At 39.0% G+C, this 22568-nt stretch overlaps 1 protein-coding gene across 1 annotated transcript; it reads left to right on the top strand.

Annotated features, from left to right (window-relative positions):
- Window positions 1–531: 531 nt before the first annotated feature.
- prpf4bb (pre-mRNA processing factor 4Bb) lies at window positions 532–16634 on the top strand. Its single transcript, XM_073864246.1, is given in 15 exon segments — window positions 532–682; window positions 1382–2620; window positions 7128–7283; window positions 7607–7762; window positions 7945–8026; window positions 8129–8339; window positions 10607–10685; window positions 10760–10848; window positions 10934–11085; window positions 11634–11767; window positions 11859–12012; window positions 12115–12229; window positions 12621–12772; window positions 12865–12951; window positions 15307–16634. Coding segments are annotated over 15 exon segments (3057 nt in total). The 5' UTR covers window positions 532–635; the 3' UTR covers window positions 15511–16634.
- Window positions 16635–22568: the final 5934 nt, after the last annotated feature.

Consider the following 22568-nt stretch of genomic DNA (forward strand, 5'->3'; position numbering starts at 1 on the left):
AGACACATGAAAGATGTGATTAAAATTTAGGGTTATTCTATCAAATATATTAAAAAGATTAATGTTTAAACTGTGTCTATGAATACATGTAAACCATTAGTATTGTGTTGTATAATATTAATATTAACTGAAAATATTTTAAAATCTGTACATTTTTGTGATCATTATGACATTTTAACCTGTTTTGTTCCATTTTGTTTTTAATAAATGTAAATTTAAAAAATATGAGGAATTTGGCAGAAATGTTGTTGGTAGTAGAACAGAAATAGTACAAAACAATAAAAAAATGCTTAAACAAATAACCTACCTAAATATTTAATAAAACTGAAAATAATTTTGGAGTGGTCTTTTATTATTTTCTGCGACGGTGTGTTAAAGTGAAATATATAATAATTAAATATTAATATCATAATAAATATTGAATCAAATAATTAAACGTACGAATTTTTTAAAAGCTGGGTAAGTTTCATTCTTTTACATGATAAAATAAAAATTTATTTTTAACATAAAATGACTGCTTTTTATCGTTCTAAGGTCCCTGCAGTTGAGGATGCAAACACTAGAGAGCACAAACGCTCCTCAATCTCGTAATATCCCTGCAGTAGAAGAAGACAGCGGGCCGCTGCTGAAACAAAATGGCCGACATGGAAGTGGATTTACGGAGCAAGAGGCTGGATAACGGGTAAGAGCACGTGCGCTGTGTTAACTTACCAACAACACTTTTATAGTCTTCGTGTAGGTGTTTAGATATAAGCTCCTGCGCGTGTTAGCGATATGTTTATCTCAAGTGAAACCTGAGCGGTTTGATAGCAGCACATCTGTCCGGCTTGTGTTAGCATGCTAATGCTAATAAGCTATATAGTCTTATACAGCAGTGAGTTCGCAAGATTAATAAACGCTGTTGTGAGTTATTCCACCTCGGTTTTGTGAAATACGCAGTTTTGAAACATTTAACTCTGGAATTTGGTTTTCAGTCTTTAAAGATTTGTTACGTTGCTGGTTTGTTTTGTAAGGTGTCTCAAGCTATCCAACACGCTAAACCTGCTGGATTTACCTTATTTTAGTTAAAACGTAAATTTAAACATCCTCTCAATTTATTATTAGATTTACCAGATTAACCTACCCAGAGAAATTGTTGGTAAGTTAAGTTATATGACCAGCATCATGCCGACAAGGGTGTCCTTGTGAGGAACATCGCGTTGCCTTGACGCAACAAAAACAAACAGCAGCTGCCAAACGCGTAATTTCGCGCCTAAATAGAAAACTAACAAGTATTTAGATTCTAATATCTCAGTTTCGCTGTAATACTTTAGATACGACTCCTTTAACATAATGTTCTGTTACTTAAGTACTTTTGTCCACATGTGCTTTGTATTCCCAGGCCGGAGGATTTGGAAAGTCCAGAGAAGAGTGGGAATGAGGATGAGAACGGTGACATGTCTGGGGAGGATGAGGAGGAAGAGGGAGAGGAGGAAGCTGAGGTGAACGGAGAGAAGCAGGACGGCGGCTCCAAGCATCACAGCAGTGCCAGTGGCAAACACAAGAAAAAGAAACACAAGCACCGTAGCAAGCACAAAAAACACAAACATGCGTCTGAGGAAGACAAGGAGCGCAAGCGCAAACATCGACACAAACATAAGAAGCACAGACGCAAAGAGGATGCATCCACCTCGCCCACCGGGGCCATCAATAAGAGATCTGCAGATGGATCTCTTTCCCTTGAAAATGCCACTCTTGATGATAGGGCTCTTCTGGAAGACCTGGAAAAACAGAGAGCAATGATCAAAGCCGAGCTGGACAGCCAGATGATGGAGGGTAAGGTTCAGTCGGGCATGGGTTTGATTTTACAGGGTTACAATTCCGGATCCGAGGAGGACGGAAATGGATCAAGAGCACGGAACGGGGAGCAACGGCAAAGAGGTAGCGGCCGAACCCGCTCACCCAGGGACCAGAGTAGCAAGGGTGGTAAATCCAGACGGGAGTCGACGGACACCAGCGGAAAACGTCGCAGCCATTCCCGGGATAAAGCAGGAAAGGATGTTAAGCTTGACCGAACGACCAAAACTGCTAAAGAGACAGTTAAGGAGCGCAGCAAATCCAAAGAGAGAAAACGTTCCCGGAGCAGGGACAAATCCAGGGAACGTGGTAGGAAATCCCAGTCTCCATCCAGCAAAAAGCGCCCCTCTCCAGAAAGAAAAGCTGATCAGAAGGGACGTTCCGACCGGCGCTCTTCACCTCTTCGTACAGATGAGAAAAAGGAGCAGGCCGGGGGGAGATCTGGCTCAAGGGGGCGTAAGAGCCGGTCACGAGAACGGCGGTCACGTTCCAAAGATGCTCGGACTGGTCGCTCGGAGGCCGACAGAGATAAAAGGCCGGGCAAGTCTCCCTCTAAAGACACATCCTCTGGAAAAGAGAACCGTTCACCTCATCACAGACGAGCTGTGAGCCCTCAGCGGCGGCGCAGTTCTTCCCCTCGCCACAGGGAGCGGCAATCCAACCAGCCTCCTTCTGGTTCAGCCGATCGGAGCGCCAAACTAAGCCACTCGCCATCTAGGAATAGATCACCTGCCAGGAGGGCAAGAAGTCGCTCGAATGAGCGCAGGAGAGATTCTCCTTTCAGGTACTTATCATCAAAACTTTTTTGTGGGAGTAGGCTTTGTGAAAGATGGCATATTTTTACAGGACATCATGTTGGTATGAAATGGTAACTGCCAAGTCTTTCAGTAAGTAATCCTGACCATCTGAGTAGCTAGATTAAAGTTGTTTTCCTTAGTAGGTTGCACTATGAACTCTTGGCCTTATTTTGGGCGAACAGGATGGCTGTAAAGTACAAGTCTGAGATGTTACAGATTTGTAGCTTAGCTCTAGGGGTTTGTTGGCATGAGTGGCGTTGAGAGTGTTAGAGTGGATCAGAGCTAATTTTAGATTTGATATCAAAGTAGAGGACAGCCCCTCAATAGGAACCCTCTCAAGATGCATTTAAATTAATGAGTTTAAATTGATATGCATTTATTACATGCATGCTTTTTGAGTTCGGTAGATTCTTTTTATTCAAAGCAACTTATATACAGTGATTTGATGAAAGGGTTCCCTCTGAAATGACATGGGTTTGTGCATTGCAATCATAAAGTGATAAGATTGTGCTTTGTATTAGAGGTCTTTTCGGGTCCAAAGATATGTACCTGACCCAAAATGACACATCACTTTTAACCCAAACCAGACATGCTTAAACTATATAAGACCCGACCCAAGAAAATTACACTCGATTCTGACACGAACCAGTGCCGATTTTTTTCTTTACCCGAATGTAAACAGCACTGATGTTTGTGCAGTCTGCAACACCACACGCACCACTCAGGCAGGCAGACAAAAAGAAACCTTGGTGGCCTTGCAACCTATTTGACCCGCTCCTCCATTTATTTTACTTTATCTGACGACAACAACAAGGTAACCACTAAAATATACATTTAATATTTATTGAGAGGTGTGTCTTAACGAAAATATGCACACAATGTTGCAAGCGCTCTAGGCAAATACAGGAGGGGTTGAAAAAGGACATCACCGCACACACACGAGATAATTCAGGTTGGTCTCTGGTCCGTTCGGCAAAAACACGTTCGTTTTTAATTATACGAGACCCCGATGCCGCTATTTTTATACCCGAGATGTAAGTGGACCCGTGAGGACCTCTACTTTGTATATGATTTAAATAGTTATGAGTACTAGTTTTATAATGCATTATACTGAGTGCGTTTACATGCACAGAATAAGCGGATAACCATCAAAAATCTGCTTATTATTAGGGATGTAACGGTATCAAAAATTCACGGTACGGTAGTATTTCGGTAGGATGCCCACGGTACGGTAATTATTGAAACATTTACAGGAAGAAAAAAACAAATGAAGACTTGGAAAAACTGCCATAAGTGTTTATTAAACAAGACTGAACATTACAATAGGGCTGGGTAAAAATATCGATTCATCAATGCATTGCAATTATTTGTTCCTCAATTCAATATCGATTCATCAAATCCTATGAATCGATTCAGCCTACCGGCCAGTGGCGGCGCTGTGGGTGGGCAACACTCTAGCGCCCGCTCCCCGAGGTAATTTGATCCGGCCCTTTATGTAGTCTGTGAAAAAGACATCTCTAGAATAAATAAATGTTGAATTAAAATAAATGTAGTTGGACAACGGGCCCTACAGTTACGAGTTGATGAGCGCGCATCTGTTGCAGCATGAGATGCAGAGCGCAAGTCACGTGACCGGCGCGAGCAGCTGTGTCACGTGTTTATATTTGCGCTTTGGTCCAACGCGACGCGAGCCGCTCGCGCCCGCATATCAAGACGCGATGACTGATAGTGGTGAGACTTCTTGTATCTTACAAAACCGCCTTTTCCGACAGTTGTTGTTTGATATGTCGGCTCAATGATGACTTGCTTATCCACAATGACATTAGATGTCTTAATAAAGGAAACGCATTGAAACGATTAGTAACAGTTAATCACCTATCGCGCCCAACACCTGCACCACTGAACGCGTATCTACTGACAAACATACACCTGATTTTACTGCTCTAACGAAATCTATAGTATAATTTCTCTTATTAGAAGCTTGCCAATTATTAAGATGGCTGTTGTAGTTTAAATAGGGGTAGTGAAATAATTAGCTTTGACAAAAACAGCATAAAACAATGTTATGTTGACATATTGTAAACTTTTTTGTTATGTGTACTAAAGTGAGTAAATAAGTTTAATTCTCAATGAGTGTAATATGGCTCTTATTTACCCCTTTAAATGTAAATTAAAGCATCTTACAGTGCACTTATGTTGTTATGCAGTTTTAAAATACAACATATGAACATGTCTGGATGTAGAAAAAGCCTACTTGGACATCTTACAATGCACTAATTTTGTTGTTATGCAGTTTAAATATAGGAAAATGTAGTCATAATCAATATCTTCGGCCCCTTATTTGAGATGCTTTTCAGCATTTTACAAGACACGCTTTACCAAAACACGCTTTACCAAAACAGCAAGATGGCAAACAGCAGCTGCACTCCGTTCAAGTCTGCACCAAAAGCTAAAATTAAAATAGGCTACTCAGGTACTTAATTACTTGTGTATCTACTTATTATTGAATCGACATTGAAGCAAACAAATCAATATCGAATTGAATCGAATCGAATTGAATCGAAGCCCCAAGAATCGGAATCGAATCGAATTGTGAAATTCCTAACAATACCCAGCCCTACATTACAATGTACAAAGTGTAGTGTAGTGTTCAGGTTTTAAGAATTGAGTCACTCCCTCAATTGACCTAGTTTTTATTATTATTATTATTAAGGCTAATGCTTGATACTCCTATGAAAGCAACGGTTGTGATTGTAGAATCAAGAAAAGATGATGGGTTTTAAGACGGGTCAATTCCTGAAAACAAAAACAACCCAGTAAAAAAAGAAAATTGCTTACTTATTGTAGCTGGACCTAGAGCTGAGGTCAGCTCACTCCATACAGGGGCGCTTTCCCAATCAGAAGTCTGCAGCCTCCATAGGTCGCATTTGTAGGCTGCATATGTCATGAAGACTGTCTTATTTCAGAATATTAACATTTTTCAAGTTGACAATTATTGTTATTTAATCGTATATTGTTGTAACACGCTTATGACTTGCGAATGTAATACTCAGCTAACTTAAATACACCAGGCTTGTAATGACGGATGCAGCCTGCATATGTGACCTAAGGAGGCTGCTTTCTAATTGAGAAACGGCACACACTCTCCTCATTCACGGATTTACTCACACTCATTTTTTGTATGTCCATCACATTTTGTCCTTTCTCGTTTCACAGCGAACGTGAACTTTTTCCACACATTAGATTTAAAATCCGCGTTTCTTTTGCTTCCGCCATTGTCGCTCCACTTACAGAGAGGCATCAGAGTGGCACGCATGGGATTATGGGAATTGTAGTTCCTGCGTCCCTCCACTCGCTGCACTTGGCCGGAAAAAAACTACACGTGTTGCCCGGAAGACCTAATGTTTTTCCGAATCACGTGACCACGGTTGTACCGGGAAAATTTTATACCGCAATGCCACGAAATTTATAATACCGTTACATCCCTACTTATTATAGAAAACCGTTTTCATGCGTTTACATGCAAACCAATAAACCGGCTATGCAGACAACTGCGTTTACATGGGACATGGAAAATTTCTCACAGGTGACGTCACCGCCTATAGTACATAATTGTCGTTCAAAAACCCAATGGCATATCTGTATTAAAGGTGCTCTAAGCGAATTCACGTGTTTTAGACCATAAAACATTTTTTGATAGATACAGCAAACATCTCCTCACTATCTGCTTACTGCCTGTCCGCTGATCAAACTAAAAAAAACGCGATCTCTGTAGACAGCCCAGGCTCCACAAACAGCAATAAAAACAATGTGGCCAAACCTACAAACAGAAATCATAACAAAGTGTTCCAGCCAATAAAGGACAAGAAGGATTTGAGGGTGGGGTTGGGCGCGTTCATGAAAACACATAAGGGAGGGGGAGGAGTTAGCTACGCTCCGTTTGTTTGAAAACAGTTTAAACATCAACAAAAAGTGACGTCACACAGATTCGCTTAGAGCACCTTTAAGCTATACTGTTGTATATTTTCTCGTGTCTGCAGAACCAGTAAATGTATCATGAGCTTCTATTTTTGCACTTTTATGTGTAACTTTGCGCTTACTTCCGCGTCTGACGTTTATCTTTCACACGCGGAGACATGCGTACATGGACAAAACCGTGAGTAAGCCGGTTAAGGTGTTTACATGCCACACAAAATCGGGGTAGTGAGCAAAATACCTGTGCCTATTGTTTTTTTGCTTACGCCGTTTATGGACTTTCCCCGATAATGTAAACAGTGTAATCAGTTTATTAAGCATAATTGGCCTAAGACTGTGCATGTAAATGCACTCAATGACAGGGTGGTAAAGGTTTTGGCTAGGTTGGCCCGTTTGCTACTGGTTTGTTTTCAGTTTGTACCTGTATTTATGTTTATAAACTGCAACTAATGATGTAGTAATTAAATGATTGATTTCCCAGTAGTTCATGTTTTTTGGGGAATTCTTCATTTGTTTCAGGAAACGTTCCCGTGTGGATGCAGTCGGGAGATCACGGGAGACAAGTCCATCCCGACGCAGATTGAGTCGCTCACCACTCAGGCGTAGATCTGTATCACCCCGACGACAGTCTCGCCCATCACCCAGAAGACGAAGCCGATCACCCTTAAGACGAAGGTGAGACTATAGTATGTAATTGATTATTTATAGGGGCTGTTTCTCAGAGAGGGTTTATCCTAGTCCAGACTAAAGTGCATGCTTAAGCTGTCCTAACTGAACACAGCTTCCACTGACATATCTTAAAATATATATCAGTGCCATTGTTTTGTCTCAAGATGCACACTAGTGATGTTCTTGTAAGGTATGTTTGAATAAACTTCTTAAATGTCCTAATATAATTAAGGCCTAGTCTTGGCTTAATCTAAACATTGTCTTGTCTGAGAAATCACCTCATAGAGTTTTTTGTCAATTGGTGATAATGTGCCGTTTTATTCTGCCAGATCTGCTGAAAGGGATCGCTTTGGTCGTATCAGATCACGTCGATCCATGTCCAGAGATCGTGAGCGGAGGAGGAGGCGGAGCAGAGACGAAGACAAGTTTAAAGGCAGCCTATCAGAGGGAATGAAAGTAGACCATGACTCCTCCTCTGAAGAAGTGTGAGTATATTATGCTGTGAATATAGTTTTAAATGATGCTAATCTTTCCATGCTTAAAAAAAAAGTTTTAAAAAAACCTGAAAAACATCCCATATTTAAACCAGCAGTTGGGTTTGTTCATATTTATAACAACCCAGCTGATAATGTTGCTTATAATATCACATTGTTGGTGATGTGTTTAGTATGGAAGATTTTGATGCCGAAGAAGAGGATGAAGAGGCTCTGATCGAGCAGCGACGACAACAACGGTTGGCTATTGTACAGGTAACACAGTGCAGCAACACTGCTAAGGGAATATTTTGTATATGTATATGACTTTGTATATCACTTTGTATATGACTTGACCCAAACATTTGATATCATCAGAAATATAAAGCAGGAAACGAGGACAGTAACATGGGTTCAATGGCATCAGAGCCGAGCAGTCCTCAGAGCAGCGCTCGCAGCCGATCGCCTTCACCCGATGACATCCTGGAGCGCGTGGCAGCCGACGTGAAGGAGTACGAGCTGGAGAACGTGAACACCTTTGAGGCAAACATCAAGGCCAAGCACAACCTGATCGCTCAGGAGAAAGAAGGTGGTGTACTCTTGACTGATGTCTGCATGGGTTAAGCTATTGGAGGGCTTCTTGCTCAAAAAGTTTTTAGAAAATATTCTGAAGTTTGGGAGCAATCTGAGGGTAATTTATTACGTCGTACACCTCACAAACTCATTCAAGTAAGCTCTTTTTACCAGGCCTTTAAAACAGAAACAGTATTTTAATGTTTCCGGTTTTCGGTTCAACCCTAAAATTGACGTTCATGAACCGGTTAGAACAAAAAATAAAGTTCCTGAACCGGTTAATAACGTTCCATGTCAGCTGTATAAACAAAGCTTAGCTTACGCGCAGTGTGAGCGTATTCGCGCCAGAGCGCGTTTCAAAAGGAGAGACGTCAACTGCGCGAGCACTCACCTTCATCTGCCTTCGTTCAAACCTTTTAATGCACACAGCAGGGCTAGTGAATATCTATGGTGCACATGCAACAGATCAACTAAGCGATATCATAGGCATGTGAGAGGGCTTCATGCGACTAAATAAATAACAGACTTAATATTACGATGGGTTCCAGTCTTAAGAGAGGGCTTTACCTTCTGCTTTGCTAAAAACAAATGCATTCTAATGATGAAAGCGCGTCCGAGCTCAGATCGATAAAAGTGCAGTGTGAGTGCGTGCATGGAGTAGGGAGGGGGGACGATCGCGCTGGGGCATGATTTGGATAATGTGAGCACAGTGTTATCTCCTAAATGCATTCAAGTTCATCATAATGCACAGCTGCCAATAGATGGCAGTAGCTACATTGGATGGGTCATATTTGACGGACTTTTCAACAACCTTGAAAAATATACTGTTAAAAATGAATGATCTCTATCCACTAGAACGCTATCGCTTTTAATTTAACTGCTAATTTAAAACAATTATTTATCAAACAGATGGAATTTGAAATAAAGGCCTGTCTCTAATAAAAGCCTGCTTCAAATAAAAGCCTGTTACCTTCGGCAGTTTAGGTCAATAAAGGCCACGGTCTTTATTTGAGGAATTACGGTATTTAAAAAAAAGTGGAGTGTCCCTTTAAAACTTACGTCAAAGAGCTGATATAACGATAACATTTTTTTGCGATGACATGCGTCCTCACTACGACACACCCCTGATGGCATTGTTTCTGCTAGGGATGCTCCGATCAGGATTTTTGCAGCCGATCACCGATTTGTTATCTTCGTGATTGACCGATTCCGATTTTTTTTTTTTTAAGCTGATATGCAAGCTCTTTGATGACTGTACCTGTTAACATTTTTTTCTAGACAAAGTAATACCACAGATGTTGCCTTTGTTATATTACTTGCAGTAATTAGGTATATTATTGTGTTAATAGAGACTCAAATAAGCACAACAAATATCTGCAAAGACATATTTTATATTTCTTTAAAAAGGTTTGTCTCCTAAAAGTAATGAAAATAAAACACTTCACAGTCTTTACTGTATGAATTAAATATACACGTATTGTGAGAGAGAGATCGCTCGTTCACGTGCACTGACGACAGGCTGCTGTGTGTGCGTGCGGCGGCTGAACGCAGACAAGAGCAGCTGTGAGGAAAATGAAAGTTTAAATGCTCAAAACTTTAAAACATATGCAAAAAATAAACTTTTGACAAGGATGCAATTGTCCGCGATAGATATGTGTTGTATACGCTGTTTGATGGGGAAGTGAAGACGCGTCGCGCTGTTGACCGGAGCACGTCCTCATAGAAAATACACACATCTCTGTAAAGGCAAAGAGAGAAATCCAAATCTGCACGTCGCACATGAGCAACGGGTTATAAAAATGCTTGCACTACGTGAAAAATGTCTCTAATCGCAGCCATATTCAGGATTCTTTTGATGACAAAAGTAAACAGAAAGATCGGTTTATGAGATCGGCAGATTTAGCGAGCACCGATCGAGTCATTTAATGCCATTATCGGCTGATACCGATCGGCGGCCGATCGATCGGAGCATCCCTAGTTTCTGCCTTTTTTTCTGATAGGACGTGGTCCATAAATGTAACAGCAATGTTACTAGGTTTGCTTTATACAAGAGCGATCCCAGAATCAATTAATCAATTAGTTTGCATTCACACAGAAGGCACACTGTGGTTATAGTAATGAAGATGCGCTAACATGTAAACACAAATGTAACCAAAGTGAAGTGATGCACATATTATAGCTACAGTACTGGCCAATCAGCATGCAGGACTGGATCTGTTTTGTAAAGTTTGAGTATACGATCTTGTTGCACACAATCATTGCTGTTTATCCTCTCATTTGCAGGAGCCAACCCAAAGAAGCCCTCAGCTCCAGATATGTTTACTGAGTCGGATGACATGTTTGCTGCAGACTTTGATAGTGAGTTGTTAAGACTTGCATGATCTACTATCACTATTTCAAGAAAAAGTTTTGACCTCTTTTTTCCTCCTATCAGAGTGCCAGGCTCAGGGCTGCGGGCATCGGTAAAGACTTTAAAGAGAATCCAAACCTCAGGGATAACTGGACAGATGCCGAGGGGTACTATCGTAAGTCTGGAAAAAATTATATAGAGTGAATTGTTGTATATGGCTTATGTTCCTCTTCTCAACAATGAAAACTTGTTATGCCTAGGTGTAAATATTGGTGAGATACTGGACAAGCGCTACGAAGTGTACGGGTACACCGGCCAGGGTGTGTTCAGTAATGTGGTCCGAGCAAGAGACACTGCCAGAGCCGGCCAGGAGGTGGCAGTCAAGATCATCCGTAACAATGAGCTCATGTGAGTAATGTCATCATTGGTTTATTATTTGCTCTATTCAAAAAATATTTTGTTTTATATTACATAATGGGATATTGTAATGATTACCAATGCTCCTCAATGATTTTAATTTTGTCTAGAATATTTGTCATGCTGGTTAAGGTTTTTGCAAATGCTTATATTTAATCACAGGTCAAAAAACTTATGCAAGTTAATGTGGATGCAACAAGCATCTAAATCTATATTTGGGTAGATGGACTACAGGCTTAACATCTGCTACTATTTTGGTCCATCAAACACTCTTAAAGAATTACAGGGTCTCTAATTTAAACAGGATTTTGTATTTTGTTTGTAATTCAGCAGATGCTCTCCTCTCAATGATTTTCTATAGACATTCATTGTTTATGTTGTGCAAGCTGATGCTAAATATCCACTGCAGGTGTATATATACTGAAAATGAATCCTGTCTTAGTAGGGTGTTTGCCTTGTTTTATCCTCCTCGTACTGTTCAGTGTAATCCAGGCTCATAAATCGTGTTTAATGGTTTTGTTTGTTGCCTTTGAATACATGCAGAAAACGGGACTAAAGGAGCTTGAGTTTCTGAAGAAGCTGAACGATGCAGACCCCGACGATAAATTTCATTGTTTGCGTCTCTTCAGGCACTTTTACCACAAACAGCATCTCTGTCTGGTGTTTGAACCTCTCAGGTACGTCATTGCTTATGTAGTCTACTGAAAATCTCAATGCAAATGAGAAAAATTATCAAGATCGTAAAATATACACTGTTTTACCACACAGTATGAATCTGCGGGAAGTACTGAAGAAGTACGGTAAAGATGTAGGGCTGCATTTCAAGGCAGTGCGATCTTACAGTCAACAGCTCTTCCTGGCCCTTAAACTACTAAAACGCTGCAATATCCTCCATGCTGACATCAAACCAGACAACATTTTGGTGAGCATCATCTTGCTATGGACCAGACTTCATTCATCCAGCATCCCTTTACCAGAGTCCTTAGTTAGTTATTTCTTTACTAACTAACTTTTGTGTCTGCAGGTGAATGAATCCAAGACCATTCTTAAACTTTGTGATTTCGGCTCGGCGTCCCACGTCGCAGACAATGAAATTACACCCTATCTAGTCAGCAGATTCTACAGAGCACCTGAAATTGGTGAGTTTACATAGACTTTATGCATTTTTTTGTGATTGTCAGGCCTAGGGGCATCATTTGTAGAAACGGGTGTAATCATTGGCAAGCAGGGGGTATGCTTTATTTCTTCTGCCTGCCGCACGTCAGGCGCTCTGTAATTTTAAACTGTGCTTATGAAGTGTATATTGACACAATACTAATATGTACATTGAGAGCTTTGTGTTACTGCTCTTAATTCCAGGCTTGTGCATGCCATTGCAAAAGTTGGCCTCGCACGCAGTCTGTGTGGGTCCTTGTGGCGAATGGGAAAACTGGAACATAGTTTTTGTTTATATGTGAATGTACTATAGTTATAATTAAGCATTTTGGGATCTTGATTTCTCAGTCTTTGATTTGTGTGATTTCTCTCCAGTCATTGGTAAGCAGTATGATTATGGGATTGATATGTGGTCGGTCGGCTGTACCCTGTATGAGCTGTATACAGGGAAGATCCTTTTCCCTGGATCCTCCAACAACCACATGCTGAAACTGGCAATGGATGTCAAGGGCAAGATGCCCAACAAGGTAGTGATCCAGTGACGGTGTCCATTTAAAAAAGTGAATGAAAAACTGGCTTATTTGGTAACATTGTTTTTTTATCTTCTGTCTTTACGTAGATGATCCGAAAAGGCCAATTTAAAGACCAACATTTTGACCAGAACTTGAATTTCCTGTACATAGAAGTAGACAAAGTGACCGAACGGGTATGTTACAGTTCATATTTCTTGTGTGTTGTCTTTCCAGTTGACTTTAGTGCTGATTTTCAGATTTATTAATTAGCGTACAAGTTAAAGATACAATTTGTATATTATGCGCCGCAAGATGGCGCCAGATCAAACAAAAACAATGATGTTGTTTACTGACGCTCTGAAGCAGCGTGGAATTATGGGATTTGTAGTCTTTAACTCAACCGCTAATGGCCATCAATCAGACGAGAACGAGAAATCACGTTGACTGATAAGGTAATCAAGTCTTATAAATGTTGCGTTTGATGACATCGTTTATTTCATTATGTAAGTTTATATGTGATGTTCAAAACTAAATTTTCAGTCATAGATATTATATTAGTCCAAATTCGATGGTTAACACAGCACAGAATTAAGTTTTCAACTTACAATCTACAATGATTTTTCACATAATGTATTGACAGTACAAATCTTATTGTGAAATGTCTTAAAATGACCATTTATATTGCTGTACAATACCTTTTGATGTGAATATCGTCCGCGGGAAGACGAGCTGATTACAATCGACACACTAATGTTGTGATCAATATAATAGCATACGTCTTTTGAAGGGTTACGAATCAAAACAACTCACCCATCGCGTAAAACACAAGTAGGATCAGAATCTCGGTCTAGTTAAATGTTGTCGTGGAGCTCTCTCCATGCAGATAATGCAACAACAAATTGATCTTCTCTCGTTTTGTTCCGGGCTCTTCTTGGGTCGTTTGGTTGGCCCGTACGCTAACAGGAGCTGACACAACCAGCGGCAGACGGTACAGAGATATCCATAAGTTCATAAGCAAGCGCTTAAGTTCCGACGGGCGCTATCGCATAGTTCCGCATTTGTCCACGACACTGGCTGCGTCCGAAAACTCAAGGCAGTGAGGACTGTAAGGACTTGTTGCCTCGCTGCCTCCTGAGGAAATGACTTCGGCCTCGGAGGCCTGAAGGCAGCTCAAAGAAAGGCTTTCCGACGCACTTCAAGGGCAGCGTGTTTGAAATATAAACAGAGAGCGCCTTTGTGATAACTAATCACATATTTGAAAACTACAATACTAATTTCTCGCTAGAAATGCAATTAAAATGCTTAAAAAGTAAAAATATACATTTATTTTCACTAAATTTGTGCTCCAGCCGCTTCCTTGGCCGCCATTTTATTTTTTCGAGCTCGACCACTGTTGTCATGTGGTTACGTCAGTAAAGGTGGTAACAAAGGGTCACATGGATATTAACGTCATTGACAGGAGACTCCACTGCCCCGTGTCAATGTTTTGAATGGAAATTTTCTCACGATTTACAAGTAGTTGAAAACATTACAGATATTGATAGTAATCAGCTGGACAAAATATATAACACTGGCCTAGTGGTTTTTGGAGATTTTACTGCAAATATCTTACAAATTGCACCTTTAACTCCTCAAAACATACGTCTTCTGAGGACTGGTTGCACCAGTTAGACGTAAAAAAAATGTGGTTGTAAGCACTACGTCCGGCTTTGTGAAAAACTTGGACGCCTGATGCACCATCTAATACTACAACCAGACACAGCTACGCTCAGTGTAGACGATGCGCATCCCCATGAATGCGGTTAGCCACATTGATAGTTGAGACACCATTTGCTTCACTATGGTTACAAACTCACATTTACTGTCACCAGCTAATAGATGACAAATAAGAGCTTTCATACATTTACAATTGCGCTCTCCCTCAAGATGCGTGCGTTATGTGCAGATCTATCAAACCTGCACATTAACTAAACAAAAGTTTTTCCCGTTTGCACAAAAGGTAACAATTCTGAATTTAAACGAAATTAAATAAAGCTATGTAAGTTTAATACTCTTTGTAAATATCTTAAGTATTGTATAAGAATGTATTGGTGCGATGTCTCACTATGCATGCATGAAAGCCTAGTGCTCATGTATGCATTAGACACCCCAATGTCTTGTCAAATTAATTATTTCTATTTTGCTATAGAAACAAGTCAACACTTTATATTTACGCCTACCTTTAAGACGTAAGATTTAGTTTCGGACATACGTTGGTTGCAGTAGCCAACAAATTGTATGGGTCAAAATTTTTCTCTTATACCAAAAATCATTACGGTCATGGAATTTCTGGAATATCATGGAATTTTAAAAGGTCTTCAAGGCAATGAAAGCCAGGATTTTTTTTCCAAGTCATGACTCCGCTGACTCCAATTTAAACAGCTGTTCATTGGCTCTGTTTATTTTCATTTATTTTGCATTTAAGCTAGGCTTGTGACCAGTGTCACATATGTGCTTCCTTTACCTTCTCTTATGCCTTCTTAAATCTTTCTATTTTTCTAATTCAACAGGAGAAGGTAACTGTGATGAGCACCATCAACCCCACTAAAGATCTGCTCGCTGATATGATCGGTGGTCAGAGGTTACCTGAGGACCAGAGGAAGAAAGTCATGCAGCTGAAGGATCTGTTGGATGGAACCCTGATGCTGGACCCAGCTAAACGCATCACCATCAACCAGGCCCTGCAGCATCCCTTCATTCAGGAGAAGATCTGATCATATTTCACCTCTGACCCTTGACCTTCCATTGGAGCCAGAACAGTTCTGCTGTTTCAGGACTGAGCCATCAGACTTCAGCTCAGAACGTTGGCGAAACATCACAAGACTTGTCGATTTTCTATTTTTATTCGTTTTTTTCTAGTGGTTTTCGTTTTGCCCAGTCATTTTCGATCGATCTCTCAGAATGAACTTGTTTTAATTGTATATACACATCGTCATTCGCTGAGAGAGAGAGAAGCATGGAAGACGGTTATCGGACTCTGTCTTATTTAATTTCAGAAGTTGCCGAACTGCGCAGAAGTGTTGAAAGGTTAGTTATGTGGTACAAATTGGTTAAGCTGTTTGGTTAAGGAGTGGTTTAGCAGGCTTCTTATTTTTGAGATTGCCACATCGGTCTCTCTTCTGGTGACTAAACAGCAACTCGGATTGGCCTGTAGCATTTGCTTGTAAGCTGTTTCTTGAAGATTGGATATAATGAACGGTCCATTATATAAAGAATGGTTTTGGTGCATTATGTACATCACACTAAAAGAATTCTGGTTACTTTAATCGACGAAAAAATACCCGTCCTGTTACCCAAATATACACAAATTTTAGCCGTATAAATTATGTAGGACTTAATTGTTAAATAAATGTATAATTTCCAAAAAGCACTGATTTAAATCCTACTTTTTTGGTTAATGTTGTCCATCTGCCGAGACTACTGGTTTAGTTTAATGTATGGAGGCTATTTACTCCTACAGTTTGGATTTGCTGTTGAATTACTACCAAAGTTCAGCATATCTAACCGTATATCTGTGTAGGGACTATAAATGTTACCATTTAAAGCCCCCAATATTAAGGTTATTTAGTGTAAAGTGCCTCCCTTTGAGACCGATTTCAAACACAACTTGACCTAAAAATCTTTCACAGCCCTGACGTACCAATGAGCTTGTTTATTTTACAATGTAAATATACAGTTTTCGTTTTGCAAGTCATCTGTGTTCTTTTCTTACTGGAAAATTAAAGATTTTTTGTTTTTGAAAATAAACCCGAAAGATTGAATTGTGAAGGAAAAAGAAAACCGCACATTGAGTGTAATCATTTTAGTAATAAAATTTTCTGATGTCTTAACGTCATAATTGTATGCTGATTTTTGTAATAATGTGACATGTAGGCGGTTATATAACTTTGTAAGTCAACTACAGCTCTCGGGGGTGTTTTGGCATCTAAGACACGTTAAGGCCGCATCTATTTTGACTTCCTAAATGTCACATGAGGTCAGGCAGTTATTTATGTCTGGATGAAAGTTTGTTAAACATTTCCTGTCTCCGACCCTTTACACTTCCTGTTCTTATCACCCACACTGCTTCATATGGTGTAGAAAAAGTACCATTGATCTTTACAACTGCAAATGTTAAATCACAAACCGTGCCTTTTCAAAGTATTTCATACCCTTAAAGTCTAGCTGTGTTGCAAGGAGAAGTGGTGTTTTCAGTACTTTTTAACAGGAAGTGAAAAATGACACATTTCTAAATTATATGTCAGGATATTTTTAGGAAAATACCTAAATCAGTCCCGTTTGCTGCTTCATGGAGACCAAAATAACCATTGCTCAATATAAGGTGGCCTTAGTGTGATCTTAAACACTTTTGATAAATGACCCCAAGATTTGCCTTTTTTTCAAACCACCTCGGTTGGGGTTCCAAGCTATCCGACCTGATACCAAACGTGACACGAAAACACTAGATCACTGATTGGTCTGTGTGAATCGTCACTACCAGCATCATCGCAATAATGTAAATTTACCTTCATGCTAGCTTGCGCTGTCTCAAGTAAACCTGTTGCTCTGCTATAAGTTCCCAAACTCCTTTTTACCAATGAAAAACATCCACAGGTTGAGAATCAGGAACACCATACCAGTTTTTTCCAGACTTGCAGTTTGTGGCGGTAACATTCGCGACGAGCACATTCTCATATATGCTTAAATGCAACTTCAATGAGGCTCAGCGGAGCACGTCGACAGACGCCACTGGTGTTTGAACAGAAACAGTAACCGCCATGTGAGGTAGTGATCAACGTGATGTATAAACATGTATTTTGTGGTGGCCAATTTTAATATTGTAGGGGACTGAGAAATAAATAAATGTATGGGAATATACAATGACGCTCTCACTTGTATGATGTCACAGCAGTAGGCAGCGCAAATATAACGACACGCCTATAATCCCTCCCACTGGAAAGTGATACTTAAAGCAACACTATGTAGTTTTTTTACCTTTAAATAATGTCTCTAAAATTATTTCAGTGATAGAACAACTTTCAACTGGACAAATTGTACTGTTGCTGCAACCTGAGCAGCCTCCTAGCTGCTACAAGCACACTCTGAAAGTGGCGGTGGAGGGTAGAGCACACAGCCCCACCCCGCCCCCTGCCTGCAGAAGAGTGTCTGATACCAGGCACTGTTGCTGCGCTTTTCAACCACATGGGGGAGCTGTAAGACATTTTTACATGGAAACTACATAGTGTTGCTTTAACTTGATGGAAAAGCTAACCAAGCCAAGTGAGGTGAGCTGACCCGACCTGACCCAAATTAAACCATGGGGTATTATGCAATGGAAAAGCGGCATTATGTGTTTGAGCCTTTATCAGACAAGGTACGAAAATTAAGGAATAATGAATTGTTTGGAGATTGTTAATTGACGTTTCTGAGTGGTACATCTGTGTTTAAGCCTAAAAACGCTAGCATAGCAATAACTAACATAAAGCGCTAACTCAAACTTTGTTTTTAGCATTTAAAGTGTAATTTAATGTTGGTAGCGTACATCTTGACTGTAACGTCACAGTTGGTGTTATGTTTAGAAAACAGCAGTCTTTTGCATGCATGAGGTTTACACAAGAAGAAGGAAACAATCGTGTTTGAGCTCACGATATGTCATCATTTCCAGAACTCTTATTATTCATCTATGCCCAAGTACAGTTTTCCATGCTACGGGACCTTTAATGCTCATTATTCCCCTCACCTCATCCTTTCTTTATATGCATCTGGTACCCCTGAAGTACCCAATCACTTTTTCCCAATTGAAAGACATTAGGGATATCCCTTGCAATCTTTTTTGGACTACCATCATCTCTTATTTCAATGGCACATTTAAGCAAGCTTAAATGGGCTCTAAAACCCCAAACCTCTATTACGGAAAATACCCAACCATTTTTGTAAGGTAGCTTAATTTAAATTATGTCATGTGGGGTGTATTTTACATTTACACTACATGAAACATCAAAGTGCAGACACGCATCTAAATATTATATGTTTTTTTTTTGTCACAAAAGGCCAGTGGACGTGAAATGCAAAGTTGGATTGCAATTTTGATTATAATTCAAATTATTATTATATGTTATTAAAAAAATGATTTACCCAAGTTTTGAAGACTGCTACAGCTGTGCACTCTCAGATAAAAGGTTACAAGAAGGTACAGAAATTGTCATAGGTGTGGTACCTTTTTCAAAAAGTACACTTTTGTACCTATAAGGTGCACATTGGTAGAGCTACATAGACCTTTTGCGTGTTTGCAAACAGAGATGACATTTTTTGTGGGCGGAGCCCAACTGGTGGCAGAAAGTGAATGCTTCTCAATAGCTGTGTGAAGTGTTTTAGCGTTAAACTGTGATTTTTATGGATCCGGTGTTCTGTAGAAGTCTGTTTCCCTTATATTTCTCTTAAGTGTAATGTTTTTTATAACGTTTTCTCCAAGTTACGTTTATTTTTTAAATAAATTAAAAGTTTGAATGGCTTGGCTACTGATATGTGTGCATGTATGCAATGTATATGTATTGCTCTTTATTGGTAAATCAATTATTTTTACAGTATGAATCGCTGAAGTACTTATAAGAGCAATACTATCATGTATTCTGTATGATATCATTTATGAAATATTTCATTTTCCTGTTTTCAATTTCTTTATATTTATAGCCTACGTGTTTGTCCTAAAACTATTATGTTTACATACAAATTAATTTGTATAGGCCTGTTTATATATTAATAACACTTTACATCGTGTGTGTGTGTGTGTGTGCTATATTTATATATTTATTAGTAAACATCATAATTTTGAACAAACAGGAAGAAGATATAGGCTAAGATAGAAGGTCAAAAGATGTAATAGAAAACGAAAAAAATACGAAAACTTTAATAAATATTATTGATATTATGAACTCATTCAAATCTTTAATCTTTCTAAATAAATTATAAACGTAATGTGATAAAAACGCTATAAGAGACACATAGAGGGATCAGACTTCGACAGAACACCGGATATCTCATCTAATTATTTTCTATTCTAATTATTAAAAGATTTCCAAATGATTTCATCACTCCAGTCTGTCTGGTTGAGGGCTTCATAAACACCTACGTTTATCTTCAAATGGTGAGTTATATTGTTCGTTTCACTCGTGTCTCATTCATTTCCGCTGTTTTTCTGCCACCACATGCGCATACTGGTACCTCAAAGGTATCTATCTATATCTATACCAAAATGGTACATATTTGGACCTTTTAAATGGTATTGTTCCAGTGACACCTTTTGTACCTTAATTCAGAGTGTAACTTACACTGTAAAGAAAATGCAGCATAACGTTAAAACAACTTAGTTTTGCAAGTCAGTTCAACCCACTGTTTTAAGTTTTGACTTAATAAAGTTGGCATAACTTATAAAAACAAGTTGAAATTGTTTAATTGAATTGTTTAGTTAAAGTAACATAAAAATATATGTTGATTTGACAAAATGCTGCATTTCTTTACAGTGTGTGCATAGTTTTTGTGTTTATGCCATTAATATAGTTGTTTTGTTGAGAGACTATATCAAGTTTATCTTAAAATTATATTCTTTCATGCCACATATCTTGCATTTTTCACAGTTACACTGTAAAAAATGTCTGTAGCAATTACAGTATCACTTGCTGTTTTACAGTAACTTGCTGTAGATTTAAATGTTATGTTATTTACTGGCAACAGTTTGTCAAAGGAACTTTTACTATTTGACAAGTCTTTGTCTTTACAGAATAAAACTAAAATAACAGTCTCATGTAAAGCATTCTGGGAACCAAAATCGGATGGAAAAAACAGAAAAAGTTTGATGTGGATTTCTGGTTCCCAGAATGCTTTGCATGAGGCTGTTATTTTAGTTTTTACTGTTAAATGTTCATTTGCCAGTAAGTAACAATTTTGAATCTATACAGTAAGTTACTGGCAAACAGCTGCATAACTACAGCAATTTTATCAGTGCATGTGAGCTACATGTGACTACAAGTCATTTTAACTTACTATTATTAATCTTGACTAGAGATTGGATGCTTCAACTGAATGAAAATAATCCGAAAATTAAATTTGACATATTTGACAACTTATATAAGTTATAACAACTCAAGATCAGGTAAGTTACAATGACTTGTTAATCTGAGTTGATTAAACAAAAAAATGTACAGCTGCAAATAATTTATTACAGTGTACCAATTAACAGAAAATGTCCTTTTGTTATGACTGGCAATAACTCAAGATTTGATCATAACTGTCCTCATGTTAACACAAATTTAAAGGAAACTTCAAATCTTAAAAATACTTTATCATAACCTACCAGTGGCGGCCTGTGACTTCTCTTCTGTGGGGCGCGAATTTAAAATGTGTTTGTCGTGTGTTGCTCGTCATGTCAAAGTATATGTTTGGCTCGCCATGTGAACCTATGTGCATCATGTCATGTGTCATGTCAAAATACGTGCCTGCTGCACATGCGTCGAAGGGGTTTATGATAAAAGAGACGCTTAAAATGATTAAGTGAATATCTGGCAAACGTGAACGTCTCTTTTATCATAAACACCTTTGAAGTATCTGCAGCAGCACGTATTTTGACATCACACGTGATGCACATGTGTCAAACAGATATTTTGACATGACAAGCCACACATGACGGGCTACATACATGTTGTGACATGTTGTGCTTCGCATTGTCGAAAAAGAAGTCACCGGCCGCCACAACCTACATTTAAATATTTCATTTCAGGGCTAAAAGTTTTGCTAAACATTTTTTGTGGATGATAATTGCACAAGTCTTTGAACAGTTTATTGCATCTGGCAATATTTGCTGTCATTCTAATCACTGCTACAAATGACAAAATCTTAACTTTGTTAGCTTGCATGAGTTGTACAAATCGTGTTTGGTATTCTGCGCAGTTTAAATGCAGAGAGGAACCTCAAACATTGAAGTGATTATAGGAATTTATAGCTTCGCTTGGCAGCTTTGTCAGCATTAATAAATTACCGTTTTCAGGGGCTGTTGGGAAAATCTCTGCGGCAGGAGGTGAGCACATTAACTCGGTCTGGATGAGAGGTTGCCAGAATACACAGTGACAGCAAAATCACACATCTATGAGATTTAAGAGAACACAATCATATCATTAAAGCATAAGAAAAATAGAGCCAAACCATCAACAAGGTCAAGCACGCTGAATATTTACTACTTTTTTGACTATATCAGTTTGGGAATATGAAAATTGTTTGTCGATGCATGTGACTTTTTTAACTCTTCAATTGAGCAGGTGAAGCTTTGACCTGATTTAAAAGGATCAGCTTATAGCAGTTTTTACTCTGTCATTACATTTCCATTAATGTCTGCTTTCTCGTGTTGCTCGGTAAATCACAAACTAGTGCCGCGTGCATCTATTACTTGTGACTTTCTGTCTCCGTGCACAATGCTGACTGGTAGTCTGCTGGTACTTCCTGACAATAAAAACTTCAATGTGACTGCATTGTTTCTGTACATAATATTAATTAAAATAACACATTTTGGTTCAATAGCGAGTACGAGTTAAGTCTTGAGCTATCTGCAAATGAAACCTTTGCTCAACATCTTATTAAAGCTTCAAAATCAGTCCAAAACACTACAATCATCTGGCAAACCCACTGTTTTACTTGGTATGACATACAACAATGTGACAGGTCATTGGCCCAATGCGTTATTCATAATCCAGTCATTGTTTATCTTACTGACCATTTTGCAATCCTGATTATTTCTGATGGTAAT

The sequence above is a fragment of the Misgurnus anguillicaudatus genome, chromosome 25 (assembly GCF_027580225.2).
Source record: "Misgurnus anguillicaudatus chromosome 25, ASM2758022v2, whole genome shotgun sequence".
Lineage (NCBI taxonomy): Eukaryota > Metazoa > Chordata > Actinopteri > Cypriniformes > Cobitidae > Misgurnus > Misgurnus anguillicaudatus.